Below are 24,205 nucleotides of genomic sequence, written 5' to 3' on the forward strand. Positions count from 1 at the left end.
ATCTGACAGTATGTTGCTTTTCTCCAAGTCATTGAGCTCCGCTGATGAAACACTGACAAACCTGGATGTGTGCTCAGATGGATTCAGCTTCTCCTCTCCCTCATCTTCCTCTGATGACCATTCATAGTTCAATTCAAAACTTATTTTAGGAAATAAATCCATATTTTTGGCTGTTTGACAGTGGATGAATTAATTAGCCTACAACGCAACTGCTGACCTAACTGACACTAACCGTCAGTTTTGATTTGATTGTTGATTGCAATCAGCTGTGAGGCGGAGTGATACATACAGAGTGAAATAACCGTGATGTTGTACTCCAATATCATCACGGTTTTACTGTCTCTCGACCAATCAGATTGCAGGGCCGGAACTAACTGTTGTATAAATGTCAATTTTAATACCACAGTATAGTATTTTTACAGTATACTGCTGCAACCCTACTCACTATTAAACTGTAATATTGTATTAAGTCAAGATATTTGTAACATGGCCAAATGGTTAGTACTTTTATCTCAGATAAGATGCCCCAACAGTAGGACATACTGGACGGAGTTTGAAATTTAATTGAAAAATGTCTTCTATAAGTATGTTTCCAGTATATAAATACTCAAATATAAAAATAATTGGATATATGGATGGCTAAGTGAGTTTAGCCATGTTTTTTAGTTTTATTCAGAGGTGGAAAAGTATTCAGATGTTTTATTTATAAGTAAAAGTAGCAGTACTACAGTGTAAAAAATACTGTTACAAGTAGAAGTCCTGCATTCAAAATCTTACTTGCATACAAGTGTTAGCATCAAAATATACTTAAAGTACCAACAGTACTCTGACATCTCTCCACTTAGTGCATGTATAGGTCCTGTTTGTGCATGTGTGTGTCTTTCAGACCTGTGTGTAATTGATAAGCAAAAGTGAAAACATTGAATTTCCCCTCAGGGGGATTAATAAAGTAAATAAACTTAACTTAAAACTTAAAAGTACGTATTAGAATGGCTCTTTTCAGAATAATGCACATTATATTACTGGATTATAATTATGGTTGCATTAATGTGTGCTAACTTAAATGTTTAAGCTGGTAAAGGTGGAGCTAATTTCCACCACTTTAAATACTGATGGGTAGCTTGATTTACAATAACACATCATAATTTATTAGTTGATTTATATTTTGTATTCATAATACAACTCCGCAGATAACTAGTGACTAAAGCTGTCAAATAAATGTAGTGGAGTAAAAAGTGCAATATTTTCCTAGATTTATAAAGTAGCATGAAATGGAAATAATCAAGTAAAGTACGAGTACCCTTGAAATTATACTTAAGTACAGTTGTAGAGACTGCAGGAAATGTCGCTGATACCTGTTTTCCACCAACATGGAACCCAAGTAGTTCTGGTTCCCGCACTCAGTTTCGAAACCGTTCAGAGCATTTCGACCAAAAATTAATGGATTCAGAATCCAAAAAGTTGGTTTACAGCTGGAACCAAAACATAGCAGGTTTTTCTTGACCTGAAGTGTGAACCATGACGACATCAGTGGGCGTATCACATTCTACAGGTTGGAAAGAGAGGATGGAGAAGTCAAGAGAGAAATGATGTGAAAACAAATACCTTTCAGTGGACTCATTAATAGTTGACCCATGCTTGTTTTATGGGTGAAAACAAACATCTGTAATATCAGAACAAAAGTCTGCAAAAAATCAACGTAATCTGCGATTTTGCTACTACGGTTTACTTCTATTGTGCAGCGCCCTCCATTAATGACACGTCCTTACAAGGGTTCCACCCAAAACTGGTTTGCTAGATAGAAGCACTGTTGCTGGAATCCTGAACAGAAGCAGTTAAAGAACCAGAGCTAATTCGGTGGAAAAGAGGTATGCGGGGCTGAGGTCGGGCCTGGTTTGCTTGTCCGATGCGTCAACAAAGACAATTCGCTGAGATTCAAAACATAAATGAATTTTAGTATTGAAAAACAATCAACTTATTGTAACATGCACAAACCTATAATCAAAATAATGGTAGTGACCAAAAAAAGTGTTGTCAACAAAAAATTTGGTGACCCACTCACCCTCTCTCCTACTAACCACACAGGTGAACAGATGCTCATATCAGTCATGAGTGTCTCTGCCCATATCCATGCCCAGAGTAGTCTTTTCTTTGTCTCATCATAAATAAAGCCACTTCTTATTTAGAGATTAAATTCTGACCACCTTTAGCAGAAGTAAGGAGCAAAAGAATAAATCAGCAGGAGTTCTCAGGAGTTTCTCAACACTGAGAACAGATAAAAACACAGAGTTGAGACCTGAATTTGTTCACTGAGACAAATTTCTGAAATTGTACAGGCTCATTTATTATAAGCCTGTCAGGTTTTCTTTTGGATCTTACTTTTATCTCAAGAGCTCATTATTTCAGACAAATAAAGATGACTGCAGGAAGGCTATTTCTCAGTTATGTCTAGGAGAAACAGGCTGGACAAGGAAGACATCTTATTTTGAATTTTCCTCTCCTCTGGCTGTGACACAACTCTCCCAATAACCGCAATCACAAAATAATAAATAACAATATCCCAAACACTAACAAAAACATGTAACTGTAAAAAATATAAACCATCCTAAACCTTATAAATGTTGTCAATATAGTGTCAAACCAACATCACTGTGATAAAGATATACAAGAGGCACCATTCTGATTGTAGACAGACTGCCGTTAGTTGATATATAATAAAAAAGACACTCAAAATACAAAAGATTACATCCTATAATGCTATTTTCAGTAGTCTTTATATCAATTATGGTTCCAAGTTGGGTTGCCTTTAAGGAATATAGTATGAAATGTGTTGGGAGTAGTAGTAGTCGTAGTAATTTATGTATTTGACTTTGTAAATATATTGAAAAATGGTCAAATATTGCTCAGTAACATAACACAGACACACAGAATGAGACTGCCCCCCTGTGTTAACTACTGGTTTAGATGTTAAGAGGAGAAATTGCCTCCTCAGTTTCTGACTTTTATTGTAAAGATGCTTTAAATCATTGCTAAAAAAGAAACTATTAACTCTGTTTTGTGGCCGTAGTGTTACAGTACAATGTGTAATAATGTGTGGACTAAAAATAACACACTGTGTAGGATTATCTGGATATATGAAATGACCATAGAAACAATTCCTTTTGTTAAACATTCAAACAAAAGTCAGCTGCTTGGTGTAAACCTCAAATGTATTCTATTAATATTTTAAGCTCTTTGATGTTCTCTCCTGTGGAAACTATTAATTCAAGCGGTCCCTTTCATCTTTAAGCGCTCTAACCAGGCCAAATGTGTACATGCTTAAAGTTTAAGAGGAGCCCCAACGCTCCAGTCTGTGTTTCCTTAGAAACATCTGCACTCACAGCCGCACCCTGCCAATTACACTCAAGCTAGTCAACTGGGTTTACAATCCCATGTGCAGTTTGTGGTGTAGCTGGGATAAATTACAATGTATTCCTGTGACCGCTGTTTCCAAAAGCCAGGCTAGAGCCAATGAGGCAGTAATCAGCAGTGGTGAATGGGAGATCACTGCGAGTAATTCAGGCATCGATTGTGGGAGGATGTAGGAGAATATCTGGCAGACGTCGTTATCTAGTGCGGAGTCATTTCAAATAAACATCAATCACATAATGTAATATCAAAACCAGCAGGGAGCTCCGCCTCGCATCCACTCTTGGCATCTTTTTATTCGTATAAACCCAAAGAGAGAATGTTAAATCAGGACATTCAAGGCAACCAGAATAACACACCATCACTAAATCTGATGATAGTGTGAGCAGGGCTGTAACCAGAAACAGTGGACCCCGTGAATTGAACAGCATTCTGGGCCCTGAGACTACCTGCTACCTGTGTGACACATAGATAGGCGAGACCCTTAAAGTTACAATGTGTAATTTACGTGGTTGTTTATTAACAAATATCAACTATTGCTTTCATAAATATATATTTACTAAAGTATAATGCAATTCACATACAAATGGAAACTTTCTCATAGGCTTAGAATGATTTCTCTATATATACACAGACAGGGTGCGGTCTGCTGGAGGCTGCCCTCTTGCGTTGCCATATTTGAATACAGTGGCCGAAAGGGATATACGCGCTTCGCCTTTTGCGTTTACCTAGAACTTGCCGTCACTGGAGACAGAGAAGGTGAAGCTCAATCCGGGGCGTTTCTGCGTGAACCTGCTTTGTACTTTTATGATTCTGTCGCACTTTAAATGGAGGATCACACACATGTTTTGCCCCGTTAGAGGGAAACCACGCCACCAAATAAAAGAAAAAGAACATATAAGCGAGGACGGGACAAAACGCGAGTGAATATCGGCGTTGCTTATTCCAGGTGGAAAGAACTCCTGTGGAAGAACACTCTGGAAACGCATATATTATAATCGTACCAACCTATATTTGCCACACTGTGCCGTGACTATCACATAAAACGTGTTATTTTAGCATTACTGTGCTAATGTTTGCTTGTGTTACCAAAACAATTAGAGATAAAACACTCCTAACATAACGTTATATCTCACAGATAACCTATATCTCACTGGTAAGCTATAACATATTGTAGCATCCGCCAGGACGTGTGGAAAGGATGACGCAGTTATTCGGCAAACCACCGTTTATTACTGAACAGTACAGGTTACTGTTGGCCGTAACCACGCCAAAACAACCAACAAACAAGAACTTAGCTGTAACTCCAACTGTGCACTCCTGCTCTCTCCTCCAGCTCCCTCATACACACACCAGCACACGCACTCACACAGCTCTGATCCCCGTCACACTCGCACCCGCCCCCTACCTATACTCATTCAATCCCAAACATGCCATTAACTCACAGAACATTGACATTATAACAGAACATTTACTGCAGGGTCGCTACAATATCGTAACATGGTTTAGATTCCTAAATAAATATTCACCTCGTTGCTAGATAGGCCTACTCCTGAAAAACGTGAAAAACTCGTGGCTAGATAGGCCTACTCCTGAAAAACGTGAAAAACTCGTGGATGATGCCATCTCTGTCTGCGCAAGGCTTTCTGTCCCACGAGGCCACTGTCACTTACCCGACGGGAGGGGTGAGCGAGTGAGCGCGAGTGAGCCCAGCAATCTAGAATTTGACCGCTGATGTCACTGTTACTCACCATTTTTACACACTGAGGCTTTAAAGGCACAGAATGTAATTTCTGCCGCTAGGGTTCTCTCAGTCAAAACAATAACAAAAGATGGACTTTGATGACGTTGTGAAGTAACGTGGAATCATGGGAGTTGTTTTTTTTGTCAACATAGATTGCCATTGAAAATCTATCTGACGTGACTCGGGCAGAAATCATGTTCGTATTAAAGTCTTATTCATGTTATACTTATTATAACAGAATTAATAAGTAGACTGGCTATGACATTAAATGCTGCTTATACACTGATGCATCAGTAGTAACAAATCAGTTATAAATTATGATGATAATAATACAAACACTGACAAAGTCCACTCTGCATAATCAGTACTTTACCTTTTGATACTTGAAGGTTATTTCCCTGACACCTACATACTTAGGAAAGATTTTGAATGCAGGACCATAACCTGTAAAAGAATATTTTGACGTTGTATTATTGCTGCTTTTACTTAAGTCAAAACTTTCTCTACCACTGGTGCATTTCACAAAAACATCTACCCTTGACCTTTTAAAGAACAGGTATTGAATTTAATCTGAGGTAGACTGAACAATAGCGTATTGTATATCTGTGTTTATTTGTTCACTGTGTTCAGTTGTGTTTATCTGATATCTCATGACAGTGTCGAGTCTCACAGCTTTGTAGTAAGAGAAAAGGACTGTACGGGGAGGCGATGCACCATGTGAGGCTGTGATCTGCATTTTAATTCAGAACAATAAAAATACTGTGTTAAAGCAGAGACGCAGTAGTAAAAGCCTTGAGTGTCAGCTGTCTATGAAATTAGCTTTTTATAGTAGGAGGATTCAGAAGTCTACAAGGTCATTAAACTTGTCCTCAGAAGGTCTTCAGATACTCTGTGGCAAACATCTGTGTCTCTCCAACAGTGCACAACAGGACACCTGCACACATTCACTGTTTCCACTGATCAAGTGCCATCCACGGCCCTGTTTGATATTGTGGTTTTCACACTGATCTCTCTAATTAACTTTCATCATCACACTTTCACCATCACAGTTCCCTGCCAAAATCTGTTTTAGTCTGTACAGAAAAAAAATCCAATTTTTCCTCTGTTGATTGCAGTTTGTTAACACATGCAGCTGCCCTGTCAGATTTTTGTTTTGTACATTTCAACCAAACTGTTTTAAAAACCAGAGCAGCCTGATGTAAATGTATGAGATATTTATAAATACACAGATGAGAACCATGAAATTTTTTTTAGTCCAGACCCTTCAGGGGCAATTTCTCAGCTACTCCCCAAAGCTCGAGTAAGATTTGTAGCAGTGGAAAAACAAAATTCAGTTTGCCCTCATTTTTTAATCTTTTTTATGTATTTGGTGTGCTGAATTTATCGTGGGAAGTCCCTGCCCACCTGCTGATGCTGAGTGGATTCAGACAGGACTGATGCTGGGATGTAAAGTTATTACCAATATATGGGAAACTCCTCTTGCCTCTTGACAAATGGCAGCATTTGTCATTTAAAGGTTTAGTTTGTAGGATTTAGGGCCACCTATTGGCAGACAAATGTTTTCAATAGTTTACTGTGTTGTTCTACAGTAGCCCAGAACGGACACATCAGATGCTGGCTCTAGAAAGGGTCATCCACATTTTTGCCTCCTACATGCTAGAAGTTTCATGTGGTTGCAATGTGCAACCTCACCACTAGATGCCACCAAACCCCACACACTAGACCTTTAAACGGAGGTCATGAATTGGTGGACATTAAAGGTCCAGTGTGTTAGACTTAGGGGGATTTAGTTGCATCTAGCAGTGAGGATTACATATTGCAACCAGCTGAAACTTCTGGTAAGGATTCCTTCATTGTTCAGGAGGTTTTTACTGGGAGCCGAATTATCCACAGAGGTCTCCTCCTCTCCAAAATAAACGTTTCAGGTGATTTAAACTGGTAAAAACACTAAATAAAGCAATTTCAAGTCACCAATCAGTGTTTCTCTGACGTTTAGCATGTCGTAGATGGGCTGCTAGCCCAGTACCTGTGCTCACCTTTTTTCTCTAATAAATTAAAATGCAGGTGTTCAAGAGGTTTCGACCATGACCCAAATTATCCACAGAGGTCTCTTCCTCTCCAAAACTAACAGAGCAGGGGCCTCATTTATAAAACTATTCAGAGAATTCACACTAAATGTTTGCGCATGTACAAATGAGATAATATTCTGATTTACGCTATTTCCTTTTATAAATCCTGAGTCATCTGAAATTGTGCGCACATGGATCAGCCCCATATCCCACCCTCTACATGGCCACAATCAACCACAAATGGTCAGTGCAAAACTTCACATGAATGTTGATGCATTGACATGAGCTGGCTGATCAGTGGTTCTTATTGGTGAATCATGGCAGCGACCAAGAAGAATGAGTTTTTCTGACACACAAATCGAGGTGCTTGTCGCTCGAAAGCACTTATTGTTTGGTGGGGTCACATTCAAAAAAAAAAGAAAAGAAAAGGCAGCAAATGGCAACATGTTTCTGCTGTTAATGTGAGTTCATCAAACAATACTGTCCCTGAAATTTAAAAAGAATTGCACCCCGTTGTCTTTGCTAATTTATACAATCCATATGTGAAGGTGTTGAGGATGTGCCGGGTGAGGTGACTGGAGGAGGCAGAGTGTGTGTGGCAGCACTGCAGTGTCTCCAGTGCGCTCTGTGCGCCTGACAGCACAGTTGTCTTCCCTGCAGCGATTTTACACACAAAAACTATCTGAAAGCTAAAATTGTACTGATGATATATGCACAGTATTACAACTGTTGATGCAGTGTGCTGCATTTATTTAATGCTGTTTGATGTTATCTTTGAGTTCCACGACCGACAGTGATAATTTAGTCTAGGCAACGTGGTTGAGGTGAAAATGACTCAGTATATTCATGCTTATTATCATGCTTATTATCGAGAAAATGAGAGCCAGACTTTCCTGAGTCCTGCCACCTGCCACAGCCTGGCATCATCCAGCTGCTCTCATTGGCTCCACAGCTGACCACAAGTGTCAGCAGTCTGGCCTCGACCCTCTGCGCTCACAGGGCGGGGAACGTGATGGTGAGACAGCGTTAATGAAATATTGAGAGGTATTTGATTTGAGATTTGAGTTGACTTATATAATTTACAATCAAAAGGTGTTTATGGAAAAGTTATGGCTCACTGGCACAAATAACACAGCTGCATTTGAATGTTTATGAAGTGGATATATAAGAAACGTGTGATATGAGGTGAATTTAAATTTGTGTGAGAGAACTCATTATGTGAATAACAATTCCTCTCAGTCTGGCTTCAATGCACCACCACACCATCTGAGTGGCCAATTTCCCCCATCTCCAAAATGTTGGTGTGCATGGGTCAGAGTTTCCCTAAATTTATGCACATTTTCTCATCAAAGTTTTTTTTTTTATAACTCCCAATTCATGGCATGTCTGAGATGTGCTGCTAGCCCAGCACCTGTGCTCACCTTTTTTCTAATAACCTAAGATCCAGATGTTCAGTTTTTTTAGTGGGAGCAAAATTATCTGCAGAGGACTCTTCCTCTTCAAAACAAATATTCCTGGTGATTTAAACCGGTGGAAACACTGAATAAAGCACCTTCATGTTAAAAAAAAATTGTGTTTCCCAGACGCTCTTGTTGTAGAGGGGCTGCTAACTACAGCAGCCGATGTGAAAGCGCAACACATTGTCGCTCCAACCTCGTCAATTCAAGTCAAGTCAGGATTTATTTCTAGAGCACATTTAAAGTGCTGCACATAGTTTACACATATCGACGTTTGGTCATGGGCTTTCCACGGTCAGATATGACGTAAAAGGTACCCTGGGTGCGTTGGTTGTTGACGTTCTGGGATGCCGTGTCAAGTTCTGCCTGTTACATGCATTGTCTTCTTTCAAAATACACTTCAGTTTTCATAGGACATGTACAGTTTGCTTACAGTCTCTTTCAAAATAAAAGCACTACGTCTGTACAACACTGCAAATTGACTTTTTTTTTTTTTTTTTTTCTTTCAATAACTAACACACATGGTTAGGTTTAGGAAAAAAGAACAGGGTTTGGCTTCAGAATCTTAGGGGACATGAACACCGCTCTCTCGGGTGAAAGTCATTCACTACCTCCCACCTGCCCCAGTTGGACTTTTGCCGCCTTAACTTTTGTCCTTGTCCCGCCGTGCTTCCCTCTGACACCACCAGGCACTGTTAAACTATAAGAGCAACCAAGCGCGTATCATTCTGACAATAAAGACGCCTTTTATCGTTGGTTTCTGACGCTGCAAGTCACTGCTCAAACGCTGTATTTTGACAACTTCAGAGGTGGACCAGGCTTGAAAACGCGAATGGCCCTTTCTAGAGCCAGTGTTTGGTTTGTTTATTCTGGGCTTCTGTAGGAACATGGCGGTTCAACATGGCGGTCTCCATGGACGAGGACCTGCTCCCTACAGTAGATATAAACGGCTCATTCTAAGGTAACGAGAACGCAACAATTCTTGTTTTCAGGCAATTATTCACGAAAGAAAACCGTTATTACAGTATATTTAATGTCTGTGAACAGACAGACAGACAGTGGTTCCCAACTGGTGGTTCGTGGACCGGCAGTGAAAAACACACTTTATGTTGGAGTTCAGTTAATTTCCTGCACAGAGCTTTCATTTTGATCTGCTGATGACATCATTAAATGCAAGTATGATGCCGGATGTATTAAACTGTGTGGACCTTCAACCAATGACTAAGGAGAAATGTTGACCCAGTGGCTGGACCAGTTGGGAACCACTGCCCTAAATCCAACAAACTGGACCTTTAATTGAGACCAGTGGGATGTACACTTACTTGTTTCCCCTCCCCTTTTCTTTCACACCATCTTCTTATGCAGTGATGAAACTGTATGTAGTTTTTCCTGTTACTTTTACTCACAGCCCTCCTGTGTTCTCTTATGCTCAGTCATTCATTTCAAGTTTTTTAAATCATTTTCTTAAATTACTTTATATCTCCCCTTTAATCGTGGTGAAAAAAAAAACTGTATAAACAGCAAAGTAAGAGAAAAGGAAATGACATAATTGTATGCTTATTTAAATGCTTATGATTAGTTTGTGGAGGTCATAGGTCAGCTACTCCAGCTACCCTTTACTGTAAGAGATGTGATCAATAAATGAACAGTGCAGGAGGGAGCAGGATCGATGCTCTCTCCTCTCTGATGTCCTGCAGCTCTTCTGGACAAACCCCCCACACAGAGGGTCCATCACACAGAGGGCCCACTGCCCACAGGCGCGCACAGAGCTCCCTTTCTTTAAGAAAAGGCAGAAAGGGGGGAATTCCTCACGGTGGATGCTGCAGTGATGAGAAGCCTTTTCATCCGGCTGTTTTTCAGAGTCTCCACTGGCTGCGATAATTACAGGGCCCGGGGCTGCACTTTGAGCTCGCTGCGCTCATGCAGGCTCTTGAGAAAAAGCCGCGCGTCTGATTCTCACGACACAGATATAAAACCGCACACAAATTCACTCACACAGGCGCGGGCACGCTCCTCACGCACCACTGAGCCAGCGGAACCAGTCAGCCAGTTGCTCGGGGGACATTCCTGTCGTGTCTCCTGCAACTTCAGTCCACAGGCTCCGGCAGAGAGTGACACCGGCGGACGGCGTGAGCTGGTTTGAGGGCATTCTCCCAGTCAGACCAGTTAAGACTGGAGAAGGATGTGGAGCGTCATTCCTGCTGCTGCCTGACGGCTCTGAAACTTTTGTCGGTAAACACAACGCGGAGAGGAGCAGAGGAGGAGAGGAGGGCGCAGGACCCGCTGCCTGTGTGTCGCTCACCGGAGACGATGGAAGACTCTGACTAGATCCAGTACGGCTCGGAAACACCATGGCAGTGGACGGTAGGTGCTTTCTGTGGGTTACTTTAATCGAAATTACCTTTTAAAATAGCTGGAAACTTCAACTTTAAAGCGCACATGGAGCTTGTTGGTTCAACTCAATACGCGTGAGACCGGTTAATCAGGTTTGTTAGTGGTCGCGTCAGTTGGGAAAACGCCTGCTGCACCATCATGTCAATATGTACATAAAGTGTGAGGTCATAACTGTACATTAAATCTACCTCATACCTTAGGAAATAAGATTAAAGCTCAGTAACTTAACCGTCAGTGCCGCATGAGTGGTATGGACATTATATGAACATGATGGCGAGGTCTGCTCATGGTCAGTGTCATGGTGCTGAAACGGACAGCGCGCCAGAGGACACCAGTATCACCAGTCTGATAGTGGGACTGCTGCTGTGGCCAGTTTGCATTTTATGTATGTTACTCTTAATTGCCATTATTTAAAGCTCCTATCTGTAGAATTGAATGTGATTTACAGCCTTTATGTCCTTCTCACTGTGAAAAGAAAATCCTGTTGAAAATTGGTGCAGTTTGTGTGTTGCTTCCTGTTTAATGTACACTACAGATTCAACTCCAACACCAAGTGAAACATACTGCAGGCAGGAAACACTTCACAGCATGTTTAGCGAAGATTTTTGTTCATAAAAGAGTTTTTCCATCCGGTGCAGGCAGTTTATATATGCTGGTTAATGAGGACTTTTTCCTCCCATGCATGAGGAAGTGAAGAAAAAAAAACCCGTCTGACAAGTGGTCTTAATTAAATGTGTTTTAATCCGGGATAAAGGGGCACATTTATGGTTACAGCAGCAGCCTTGGGGAGCAATAACACTGTGAAGAAGAGTTCATGCGTACGCAGCCTTAGAGTTACACCTCAAAGAAACAAAAATGGCACACAGAGTTTTATTCGTGATAATCTGATGCCGCTGGTTTGCCTTGATGATTGCAGGACTCGGCTTTGCTCCGCTCTCAGCGGGAGATGATGAGTGACGGAAAGGAGAGGCACGGAGCCAGAACACCAAAAGATACCCTTTCATCTCCTCAAACCCTCGTCCCCTCTGACAGTCGCTCTCGTTATGTCCTCTTTTCAGATTCTATTCTCAGTTTAAGATATTGAAAATGCAAGTTAATGCGCCAACACACACACACGCATGCACACAAGCGCAGCTGCACACACAGCTTCAAACACGGTAAGAAAATTCTTCAAATCTGGCACATGAATCAGTAATGACCTGTGGCTTTCTGCCAGGATCTGTGCCAGTAACAGCGTGTTTACTGTAGTTCCACACTTTCTTTAATTACTGGATGTTGGGAAGCCACCTGCTGTTGAGTGGTTTTGGATGTCTGCCCGCAGGCCGCCTCGTAATGATGAGAAAGTGGCTGGTCTCACAGCTCCGACATTCACCTACAAGCTCCGCTCAAAGTGATAGTGTTGTTTGAACACTGACTTCCGTGAATTACCCACGAGCTTCTGTGGGCTCAGGTGACTTTGAACCTAATGCCTGCTCAGTATCAATAGAGCAGGTATGAGCAGGTACTTCATGATGAGATCATCCCTGAATGACAGGGTGTCCAGGTGGGTTCAGCTCTGGCTTTTGTTTTCAAGGCAGGCAGAGTTGAAGGAGTGTTTTCGCAGAGCCTGTCTTATGCTGTTTTTACAGTGTCAGTAGTTACACATAGATCCCGCTGTCTAATCATTATACCTCCTGCTTTTATCTCTCCAGCGGCATCCAGTTTCAGTTTCTGCAGGCCAGCTGTGGAGTACAGGGCTCTGCCTGAGGACTTCAAGCACCAGCTGAGCCGACGGACAGGTGGGAATCTAACCTGGCATGACGGGCGTGGGCAGAAAACCGCAGGGGGCAGGACAGTGAAGCTGCTGCAGCAGCCAGGCACAGAGGGCCTGCAGGTACTGATCACACACATCACCCCATTATCTTGAATAGCACCCCTGGTTCATGAACTGATGTTGTGGGATACCCCTCAAGTTTTCTCACTCTCTACAGTCAAGGACATGTTTTTTTTTTTCATCCATATTAAGCTTGATGGTACTCAACAAAAGGTAATCAATGTCACAGACGTTGATAAACCGAGACGACCCACTCTAGATTAATTTCCTGTATCTGTGCCATGGGTTTTGGCTCTGCCCTGCCGCTTTAGGAGACTCACAGCAGCCCTGACTCCATTCATTCCAACGGGAAAAGTGAACATGAGTACAGAATATGACCGTTTCCTTCGGCCTGTGGTCACTGAAGTAAATATTGGACCAAGTTTTCACAAGCCCCAAACCTTCTAAACATTCTGAAACTAACATGACATTTACTACACTTCTAAATAAGGTGGAGGTATGCGGGGGAAATATGACCGGGGCCCCTTAGGAGGCCAGAAGTTTATACTATTTTGTACCTTTGGCGCAGCTTGTTATGCGTTATCTTTTCTTACAGAGTGTCTTTGTCGGTGTGTCCTTTGGGTTGTTAGCCATTTCTTGGTGCCATTTGTGATTTGAACACTCCCTATGCTATTCTGTGTCATGACTGAAATCACAGGCTAACATACAGAGTGGTGAGATGCTGTGAGTTTTAACAATCTGGTAATTACCCATAAACACAACTGGACCGTGAAAGAGAGACAGCTAATGCTAACCATACCTCCCCACCCCCTGACAACACAACACTGACTCAGTAGGTGTTGCAATAACATGAACCATAAGTAACACCTAGTGAGAATCAGTGCTAACATTTGCAAGCATGTGAAAGAAGCGGGGGGAAAGCTCACATAATATAAGATACTGCGAAGATACTATCACACACCATTAAGACTCCACAGAATGAAGCTGCTGAAATATATTTTTGGGTGGAAATATAAACCTGAAATACACCATATATGAGAATGAAGTGTGGTCAGACCACTTTGGATCCAGGTGTTTACTGCGGGACCGGTCCAGAAATACCAAACATATCCAAGTGTGCATTTTCTGTTATTATAGCGGGGATAATAACAGTCTGTCAGGTTATTTTGAGACACTGGAAGCAAACAAAGGCCCCAGAGCTGAAACTATGTGTTAGTGCAATGATAGAGGCAGCATCATATGAATGTATGTTCAGAGGAATAAGTGGAGATCAGGAGGAAGGGCCATCTCCCTGGAGCCAGTTCTGGGTTTACGTTAAAATGGAAGATAGGTCTGAATAGATATCACGCTCCTCTGTGACGATGTGATCCTGTTGTAGGACTTAAGATATATGTCTGACATTTTCCTTTATTCAGTTCTTTATTCATTTTAATTCAATAAGCTTTATCGGCATGACATTTCATATGTGTAGCCAAGCACAATTACAGTTTCAGACAGTGAAATCAATTGACTGCGGTGGAATATAATAGGTAATTAAATTGTTCAAGAGACAAATAACAACATTGTATTAATATAAAATTAAAGACATACCTTTTAAAGAAAAAAAAAACTTGCTAGTGCTATGTACCAAGCCTTTCAAACACTAATAGAAATTCCAAAAACATGACCAAACTACGATTTCACTTTCTGAGTACTGTAGAACACAAATTTAACAGCATGACAGACATCTTAAATCAAAAATGGTACGTAAAAGTTCTTTGGGCTTGTTGGAAAAGGAGGAAAAAACCTCTTAGTGTTTGTAAGATATATGGATTTTGTCCTTTTTTTTGATCAATTGTAAAATATGCACAACGGCTGCAGTGTCAGCATCCTCTTGTTTCTTAAAATCTCTTCACACAAAGAGTGAGGAGCATTTAAATTTCTGTTTGACTTTAAAGGAGCTCCATGTGATATTCAGAGCGTATCTATGATTCAGAGGTCGTCTGCACACGGCTCTCAACATGAATCAATGAATCAGTGGCTAGCAGCTAACTGGCTAACAGTGCTGACAGAGCTAACGGTGTAAACAGGGAGGGAACCAGATGGTGGGTGTTAGCTTCTGTGATGACGCCATCCAGATATTAGCGGTAACCGCCATATGAGTGCAGTGCAGAGCGGCAGTGATGAGCTAGCCAGTGGGATACACACACAGGCACCACTGGACCGTCTACCACAAAGAAAGCAGAGAAGCTCGGATTATAGCACACACAGACTGAGCCAGACTTTGTTCTCTGCCCAGGATGCCATCACTCCACTGTACCTTGCATAGCAAATAGTGGTTTGCTGCTTTATTGATTCTCTTAATTAGTGGTTCCCAACTGGTCCAGCCACGGGTCCAGATTTCTCCTCAGTCATTAGTTCAAAGTCCACACAGTTAAATATATTCAGCGTCATATTGCGTTTGGCCCTGTCGTCGAGCTAGTTTGCTGTCTCTGTCGAGTAGCTGTCCATTAGTCATCAGCCCTTCAGCAAGAAATGGCACTTCAAAATAAAAGCTATGTGCTAGAAATTCACCATACTTCAAAATAAAGTTTGTTTTTTACTAACTTGACACGTTTGCGAGTCACTTGTGGTCCATTCAGAATGAACCCTGACCCACCAGTTGTGAACCACTGCTCTAAATATCATACAGAGCTCATTTAAATCACTAAGTACAGGCATTCAAGTTTCCTTACTTGGACTGATCGAGCACATATCCTATATTAATATGTTATACTATGAAATGTTATTATGGTCCATATTAACTGTAGTGGTGGCACTATTTGGAATATATAAGATATCATTATAGCCACATGACAATAGAAGGAAAGTAGTTGTGTTATGTGTTTTCATAATTCCTTTTCATTATCAGTTTCCCTGTATTCCTACATAAAGTAACGCAGATACAAAACACATCTAATACTTACTTGAAAAATCATTAAAATAAATATGTTCATTGCTGATTATACATGGAAGCGATCCTCACCGGTGTTCAGTAACTCTTCTCTCAGATTTCTGTGCAGAAAAGTCCTGAAGAAAAGAAATCATGGTCAGACAAATGTGGCCGGTCACCACATATTGTTGCAAATGGGCACTTTGTTAGCAGAGAATGGAAGTGGCTCTCTCCCCAGCGGGTTGGTGGGCTCTAACAGCCTTTTAGTATGGCTTTAAATAGCACTGGCCCTCCAACACTGGCGCTGTGCTTAAGCAACTCTGTTGACTGAGAGCAGACAGACACAGAGTTTAGTTTGATACTGAATTCTTGATATACAGATTGTGATTCTTTTTGCAGGGTGTGCAGAGCCTTTGTTTTTATAGATCTCTTTATGTGAAACATCGTCAGATCCACTTCCAGCAGCCTCTCTGTTCCAGTCTGAGTTTTATATTTTTTAGTTGATATTCATTTCGTTATCTGATAGCAGCATTGTCTGCTCACCCAGTCAACAGAGACGATCCATTTGTGCTGCAAACCGTCCTCATTTAAAGCCTTTATTTACAAGTCAGAAAGCGCGTGTCTTTGTCTTCACCCCATGAAAGGCTCTTTAAAGGCGGCAATGAGCTGCAGCCAAAGCTGCAAACATAGAACTGGGCTGGGCTGATAACAGTTGTACACAATGCGTTGTTTGTTTGCTTCAATCCTCTTGGATGCACATAATGTAGTGGCCGGTTTATTTTTGTTTTGAGGAACATAAAGTTAATCAGTGCTGTGTGTTCGGAAGACGTGCTGCACTGGAACATGTGAATAGCTCTTTAACTTCTTCCACAGTTTTGCTTTTCATCCCTCAGTTAGTTTTATCTGCTCTTTATACCCACTCTGCAGCCGCAGACTCCTCACTGGTTTATTGTACATGTTGGTTTGAGAGTGACCATGTGAAAACACTCATTATAGTCTCTGTCAGCAGCACAATAACATTCAGAAAGAAAATAATAATCATTTAGGTCTTTTTTTAAGTAAGAATGCAAAACATTTTTAATCCCAACTTCTACATAATGAGGATTTGCTACTTTTTTGTTTTATTTTATTAAAAAAAAGTGAACATCGGTCTAACAAAACAATCTGTTTGCTCATTGGGCTTAAGAAAATTGTGATTTTCACAGTTGTGTGACATTTTATTGGTCGGACAATTCATCACTTAATCAACAAAATAATCAGGAGATTACTTAATAATGAAAATCATTATTCGCAGCCTTAGTAGATCGTGGGGATTTTGGGGACATTACTGCATTTTGGACGCTGTCTGTTTGGCAAACATAATTTATTTAAGATGTATTGAGGAAACTGTTTTTAAATCAAATGTGCTAGAACCATTACAAGGACAATAAAATGACTGCTACACAGTATGAGAAGTGTTTGTCCTTTGTGTGATATGAAGGCCCAGTTCAGAAGTGACTAACACACAAATCACAGCAATGCAGAAATACAGGCAGCACTTAAAAACTGAATGTTATAAGATGAAGGTCTTAAGTGAGATACACTGAGCTCACAACCAAAAAATGGAAGTCCTGCACTGAGTTGAACCGAGTTGAAAGGTAAAAGTAAAATGAAAGTAAAGGAAATCTGGTGGTTTAAGTATAAATAATCTTTATATGTGGTGGCAGGAAGTTTAAAGATAAAAGCAGGAACTTAAACTGTAGGACAATGGTGGAGTGGAAGTCAGGAGGCAGAAAAACACTCGACTCAAACTTGCTGCTCTGAATGTGTCTACATTTGTTTATTTATTAGTTATTTTGATTCCCATTAGCTCCATGAACTGTGACAACAACAGCAGCTACTCTTCCTGGGCTCCGCATGTATTCACAATACATGATGCACATAATTTATGACATGACAGCCCTACTCATGCTAAGGCTCAGCAGCATTAACTACAGAAGCCTATCTAGTACAATAGATAGATCTGTGCAATATTACCACCAATAATCAATAAAGCAAATTACACCAGTCCTATATCCAGTTACTGATTAACTTCTTGTGTAAATAAATACAAACTTAAAGGGTAAGTTTGGTATTTTTTTAAAGATTATTTTTTTGGGCTTTTTGCCTTTAATGGACAGGACAGATTGAAAAGGGTTGAGAGAGAGAGTGGGGGTTGACATGCAGCAAAGGGTTGCAAGCCGGAGTCAAACCTACGACCGCTGCAGCGAGGCATTGCCTCTGTACATGGGGCGCCGGCACTATCCACTACGTTACCGACGGCCCAAGTTTGGTATTTTTTAATCCAGACCTTGTTTTCCCATGTTTGTGTGTCTAAGTGACTATTAGGAACAACAGTTTTTGAAACTGGTCCAGTACTGAGCTTGAGCAGCAGCTGTATATCCACTCAGGCTTGTAGTGAAGAGTAAGACCCCGATCACACAGAAAGCATTTTGCAGGTTGCAAAATGCGAGGCACACCAAACTGCCCTTTTTTTTTTTCTTTTTCTTTTTTTTAAATTTAATGCCACAAAAAAATGCTTGCTGCACCCCATCACCTCCTTACGCTAACCTTCCCATGTAATCAATCTTAATTAGTAAGTAGTAATTAGTAGCTAGTCACTAAAATGTTGAGGCAGAGGGTACTTCCTGTAGCTCTGGTTGAGGGTGAGAGGCTGTCAGCAGATAGTTTGTTGGGCACAGTGAAACAGAGATCTGTGTGGGTACATGAGACCCTAAAAAAGAGGGTGGATCACGGGGAGTACCACCAGTTGGTCCAGGAGCTTCACCTCCATGATGGCCTTACAGCACTTACATGCTTCCATGCCTGCTGTTTTCTATTGAAAAGGGGGGTAAGTGCGGTTTGTAAAGTTGTATACCTCTGGGTATCCAAAAAAACCCGCTACCACCAGTTTCTCCTCCATTGTTTACTAACTGCAAACTTCTTGTTGTGACCATCACAGAAGGCCCACCTCTCAGATCTTCCAGTTGGATAGTGGGAAGAAAACAGAGATAATGTGCGTCGCTTTTCCATTCTGAGTTTTTTCAACTCGAGGAGTTCAGAGTTCAAAAATGCCAGCTGCCAAGAGCGCAGAAACACAAGGCACGTAGCAACACAAAAACAGCAAGAAAAAAGCTTCATTCTCATTAAAAACAATTACAAAATGTCACCTCCAGCTGCTGAGATGCTTTCTGTGTGATCAGGGCCTAACTCAAGTTGGATTTTGAGCCACTTTATTTTCCAGTTTCATCAGATCATTTAATGCAAACTGATTGTAGATATAAAGATATTTAATGGATGGATGAACACAAATTTACACAAAAACAACTAATTACAAAATAATTATACTGATACTGAAACATTAGCCTTAGAAGATAAATACTTCTAATGAGATGATATTAAAATATAATGAGAATTGTGGGCGTCTCGGTGATGTAGTGGTTAGCACTGTTGCCTTTACAGCAAGAGAGTTCCAGGTTGAGGTCCGCCTTCTGTGTGAAGTTTGCATTGGGTTTGCTCCCCGTGGCGGTGTGGGTTTTCTCCAGGTACTCCAGCTTCCTCCCACAGTCCAAAGACATGCAGGTTAATTGGTGACTAAATTGTCCGTAGGTGTGAATGTGAGTGTGAATGGTTGTCTGTCTCTATGTGTCAGCCCTGTGATAGTCTGGTGACCTGTCCAGGGTGTACCCTGCCTCTCGCCCAATGTCAGCTGGGATAGGCTCCAGCACCCCTGTGACCTTCTACCAGGTTGAGTGGTTACTGATAATGAATGAATGAATGAATGAATGAATAATTGGAATTGTATTGTAAGAATATTTCTTAGCTGGGACATACCGTATATATGTCTTGAAAAGTAACATGTTGGTCTTTATCAGATGGAGTCATCAGTCTGACACATTGCAGAGACCTCCAGCACTGTTTTGTCTCCACTCAGATCCAAGCCAGCCTTTCTTTCTGATTTCTTTTTGAAGCACCACTTTGCTCCAGTTGAGAAAATCTTGAGTAGGAGAAACGCTGAACCTGCTGAATTTTTTAAACTGATTGAGTGATCAAAGGCCCAGTTTGATTAGTCTGCCATAGTTTTACATCCTGTACATCTTTTTAGATTAAAGAGCTGGATCTCATGATCACACTGGCCTACATGCTCCTCCGCCTGCGCTGTAACTGTTGGAGGAGCTGCCATCGCTGCATGTTCGCTGATCTTCCAGACAACTTAGAAGTTCACATCTATGCAGAGCGTGTTTGATCTGCATGCACATATGGTCGCAGTCATCCCTGTTTGCTTTGATGAGTTTGAGACCTGTTCTTGATCTTATAGAGACCTGATCTTGTCTTGTCCTCGTGTATAGGCCCATCTATACCTGCAGCCCACCATAAAACTGCAGTTTGTCATTTTGATATGAGCTTTAGAACTGCAGGAAGGAGGGATGATATCTAACAGAGCCAAGCTAGCAGTTTCCCCCTGTTTCCAGTCTTTATGCTAAGCTAAGTTAGCTGTAGCTTGATATTGACCATAAACATGAGAGGGCTAACAATCTTCTCATCCAATTTGCAGCCAGAAAGAGGATACGTGAATTCTTGTAATAATGTCCATCTTCTCTGTACTTAACTGTCTGTCCGTCTGTCCGTCTGTCTGTCTGCAGTACCGTTCCAGTGACAATTATGGGATATATCACACGAGCCCAACACAGCCCAGTCTGATCCGCCCCGTCGTGCTCTGGTCACAACAAGATGTTTGTAAATGGCTGAAGAAGCACTGTCCGCACAACTACCTAACCTATGTGGAGGCGTTCTCCCAGCACGCCATCACAGGTCACACTGCTCAGATAATCAGAAGACATACGAAATAAATGTGCATTAAAGAATTACAAAATAAAAGTGACATCTGATTTTTGCTTTCACCCTCCAGGCCGTGCATTGTTGCGTCTGAACGGCGAGAAGCTTGAGAGGATGGGACTGGTGCAAGAAACTCTTCGGCAGGAGCTGCTGCAACAGGTGCTGCAGCTTCAGGTGCAGGAGGAGGGACGCAACCTGCAGCTGCTCAGCAGAGGTGAGGGTGTGTGTTTTTATTTTTTACACCTCCATTCTCAAATCTCGACTGTAAAGGAATAGTCTGACATTTTGGGATGAATCTTATTCACCCTCTTGCAGAGAGTTAGATGAAAAGATTGATAGCACTCTCATGTCTGTACATGCGATATGGCGTTACAGACAGCAGCGGGTTAGCTTAACGTAACGACAGAGGGAATTAGCTGGCCTGACTCTGTCCAAAGGAAACAAAATCCACCAACCAGGACGTCTAAAGCTCACTTATTAACACCATATACGTTGTACACGTTTGTTTAACCCAGGCGGCAACCTCAGGGACTGAAAAATGAAGCCAACACAGAATTGCAAAAACTGCAGTTCCTTTAATTGTCACTTGGAGCTGGTTCTTGAAGCCAGTCAATCCCCACAGACCTCCATGTTAAAGTGTCCAACTTTATAGCAGAAATAAACATGTTAACAGCCTGGTACAGAAACAGTTTTGGTCTCTGTAGCTTATTTCAACATTTAAAACATTATTTTCATATAACTTGCCTGTTTACATTTTATTGAGGCTTAAAGTTACACATAATTAAGGAGGAGCAGGCTGTTTGCCAATAGCGTCATTTTCGTAGTCAGATTCACCCCTTGCTCCTCCATAGCACCAGCCTTTTACCCAAATGTGGTCACTTCTGGCCCCCAAAAAAACAAGATGGCAACAGCGACCTATGGATGATGTCACAGTAGCATCCATTATTTTTACAGTCTATGGTTTACCCTGTAGAAAAAAAGTGTAAAAATAACAGTTTGCTGCTTTACAGGGAATTATGTGCTGGACTGTTTCTTGGCTGGGACCAGTAACTTCCTGGAGTCTCCGCTGGTTGCCTGGCAACTGCTCAGAGACAGAAATTCTCTGACAGATTACCCCCCCCCAACCCCCCCCCCGAAAAATGACAAATAGAAGTTTTTTCAACCCAGTTTTTGTAAGAATTAAAGAAGTGAGATATAACATGTTATTTCATGAGCTAAAGAGGTGCTGGTAGGCGTATCTGGACAGAGCTAATCTACCAGTTTCCCCCTTTTTCCAGTATTTGTGCTAAGCTAAGCTAACCGCTAATGGCAGTACCTTCATATTTACTGTACCAACACGGAAGTGGTGTCAATCTTCTCAGCTAACGCTGGGTTCACACTGGAAGCAGAAGCGCCACGTGGAGTGCTGCCCACTTCCTTTCAGCAACCATGTTAACAGATTGGGCTTTTCACACCGGATACCCTGTGGTGCTGAACTCTGCAGCCAGCTCGTGATCTGTTGTGATAGTTTCTGTGTCTGATGTTTTTCCTACACAAGCTGCGAGCCAATCTGGCAAGAATGCTGATAATCTATTATGCACAATATAAAGGATGTATTATGTATTACATAAATGATCTGAATCTTATAAATGATAGAATATGCACCCCATACTTAGTTATTCCACATATTTGTCAACAGAGAGCAAGAGAGACGAGCACACACAGAAGAGAGCAGAATCGTCTCTTGATCATTAGGGAGAAATGCGCTTCAGGGGCCACATGTATAAAACTGTGTAGATTCACTACTAAAACTATGTGTACTCACAAAACGGAAATGTGCACATGTATGCTTTTCATCATATTCATAAAGCTGTGTGTCGCTGGATTCAATTTTCTAAATCTCAGTCGTGGTGCTGGGTGCACATGTACAAGCCTTATTTCTACACTCACAGTCCGTCATAAATGGATGTAGAAATGCCCTTTAACATGTATTTTTATATCGATACTTGTGCCCCTCCACCACTAATAAGACCTGTCAATGAGAAATAAGGCACTTAAGGTGCAATATCACCACTGTGTCGCATCGGAGATGTTTTTCAACAGTGTCAGAGCAGCTGTCATTTTGCATGGCTGTGGCTTTTTGTAGAGTCTGTACCAATAATTCATCACATTTCTGCAAACCATCATCGCAGTAAATTTTCAATCATCATGATTCTTATTAAACATCAGAGGGACAATCGGTATTTCATTCATTTAGCTCCCATGTTGAAACTGACTTCACAAAGTGTGCCACAATGATAAAATTAAATGTTCATTAACCAGGACATGATTGTAGATAAAAACAAGAGCTGTGTCTTGATTCTGGGGCTGCAGCCTTCGAAGGCTGAATTTGAAGACGGATTGCGTCAAATCAGCGTGACAGAGGCCGTCCCATTTCGAAGGCTCCCTCAAATTCAGCCTTCTTGAATCCTTCGTGGTCCAGCCTATCCCAAGATGCATTGTGCGCCAGTGACGATTATATATTAAGTTAACTAACAGTTGTCAACATTACCATTAGCAAAAAGCACACATCTTAAACAATCTTAATTTAATAAGTTGACCTGAAAACGGTCCGTCAGCCTGAAATATATCAAACGGCGGTGTCTGCGGCAGTGAATCATCTCCTCAAGTATCAAATAAAAAATATATATAATAACAATCTCTGGGTCCATGATTTAGAGCTAACAAACTTACTACCTTACTCCTTCGTTTGGAGAGCATTCGGTTTGGCTGATGCGGTCTTCAAAGGACATGGCTGATGTAGACCGCCAAGGCCGCGTCCTTCAAAGGCTGCAGCCCCTGAATTTAGACACAGTTAATTAAATAAATCACTCATAAATAATTTTAAATCAACTTTATAAATTCACCTTTGACATACAGTGCAATAAAATAACACAGTAGTGAAACTGACTAGGAACCTAAAAGCAGTGTTATCTGTCTCTCAATTTATATGGTTTTTGTGCATATTTATCATTAATGCGTCTGGCCCTGGTGTGAACAGCCAGGCCTCTGCGTCCAGTGTGAACACGGCCTAACTCTGCCTGAAAACAAATAAACCTGATCCCGAGTTGTTTTAAATGTTTGCAAATATCCACAAAGTATTAATCCTCCTGTCTTTCACAGGTTCCTTTGGAAGGATATCGTAGCCAGTTTGCTGGAAGATGTGGATGCGGTGGAACTATGGGATATTTACTCAAATAAACTCCAATGTGAATCAGATCTGTGGGATAAATCCATCTGATGAGCAGCGATATCCAGAGTTATGTTGCTGAGAGGAAGTTGGCAGCTTTTCACTCTGCGTGATGAACAAACATAATCTCTACGAACTGACTGAACTGTGATGAAAAAGCTCCGAGACAATCCGTCAATTTATGGCTCTGTTCTGTGATTAATTATTATTAACTGTTTCTGTCTTACTTTCTCTACCTCTTTCTCTCTCTATCAGACTTTTTTAATGTCAGAAAACAAAACAAATAAATAAAAATATCAAAATATTAGTGCTTTTTGTTTTGTTTTGTTTTTTTCAAATGTCTACTT

General features: G+C 41.2%; 1 protein-coding gene across 2 annotated transcripts; it reads left to right on the forward strand.

The window, feature by feature from the left end:
• Window positions 1-10,661: 10,661 nt before the first annotated feature.
• Window positions 10,662-24,159, forward strand: samd10a (sterile alpha motif domain containing 10a). Of its 2 annotated transcripts, none has more exons than XM_050066268.1 (5): window positions 10,662-11,042; window positions 12,764-12,945; window positions 20,458-20,626; window positions 20,724-20,870; window positions 23,792-24,159. In XM_050066268.1, exons 1-5 carry the CDS (start codon window positions 11,030-11,032, stop codon window positions 23,812-23,814), a joined length of 534 nt encoding a protein of 177 aa, XP_049922225.1. In that variant the 5' UTR covers window positions 10,662-11,029; the 3' UTR covers window positions 23,815-24,159. The 2 variants fall into 2 exon arrangements, with proteins under 2 accessions (XP_049922225.1, XP_049922226.1); XM_050066269.1 differs by having other exon boundaries at window positions 10,665-11,042; window positions 20,724-20,864.
• The last annotated feature ends 46 nt before the right edge of the window (window positions 24,160-24,205 follow it).

This window comes from Epinephelus moara, chromosome 16, assembly GCF_006386435.1.
Source record: "Epinephelus moara isolate mb chromosome 16, YSFRI_EMoa_1.0, whole genome shotgun sequence".
In the NCBI taxonomy this organism is placed as follows: domain Eukaryota; kingdom Metazoa; phylum Chordata; class Actinopteri; order Perciformes; family Serranidae; genus Epinephelus; species Epinephelus moara.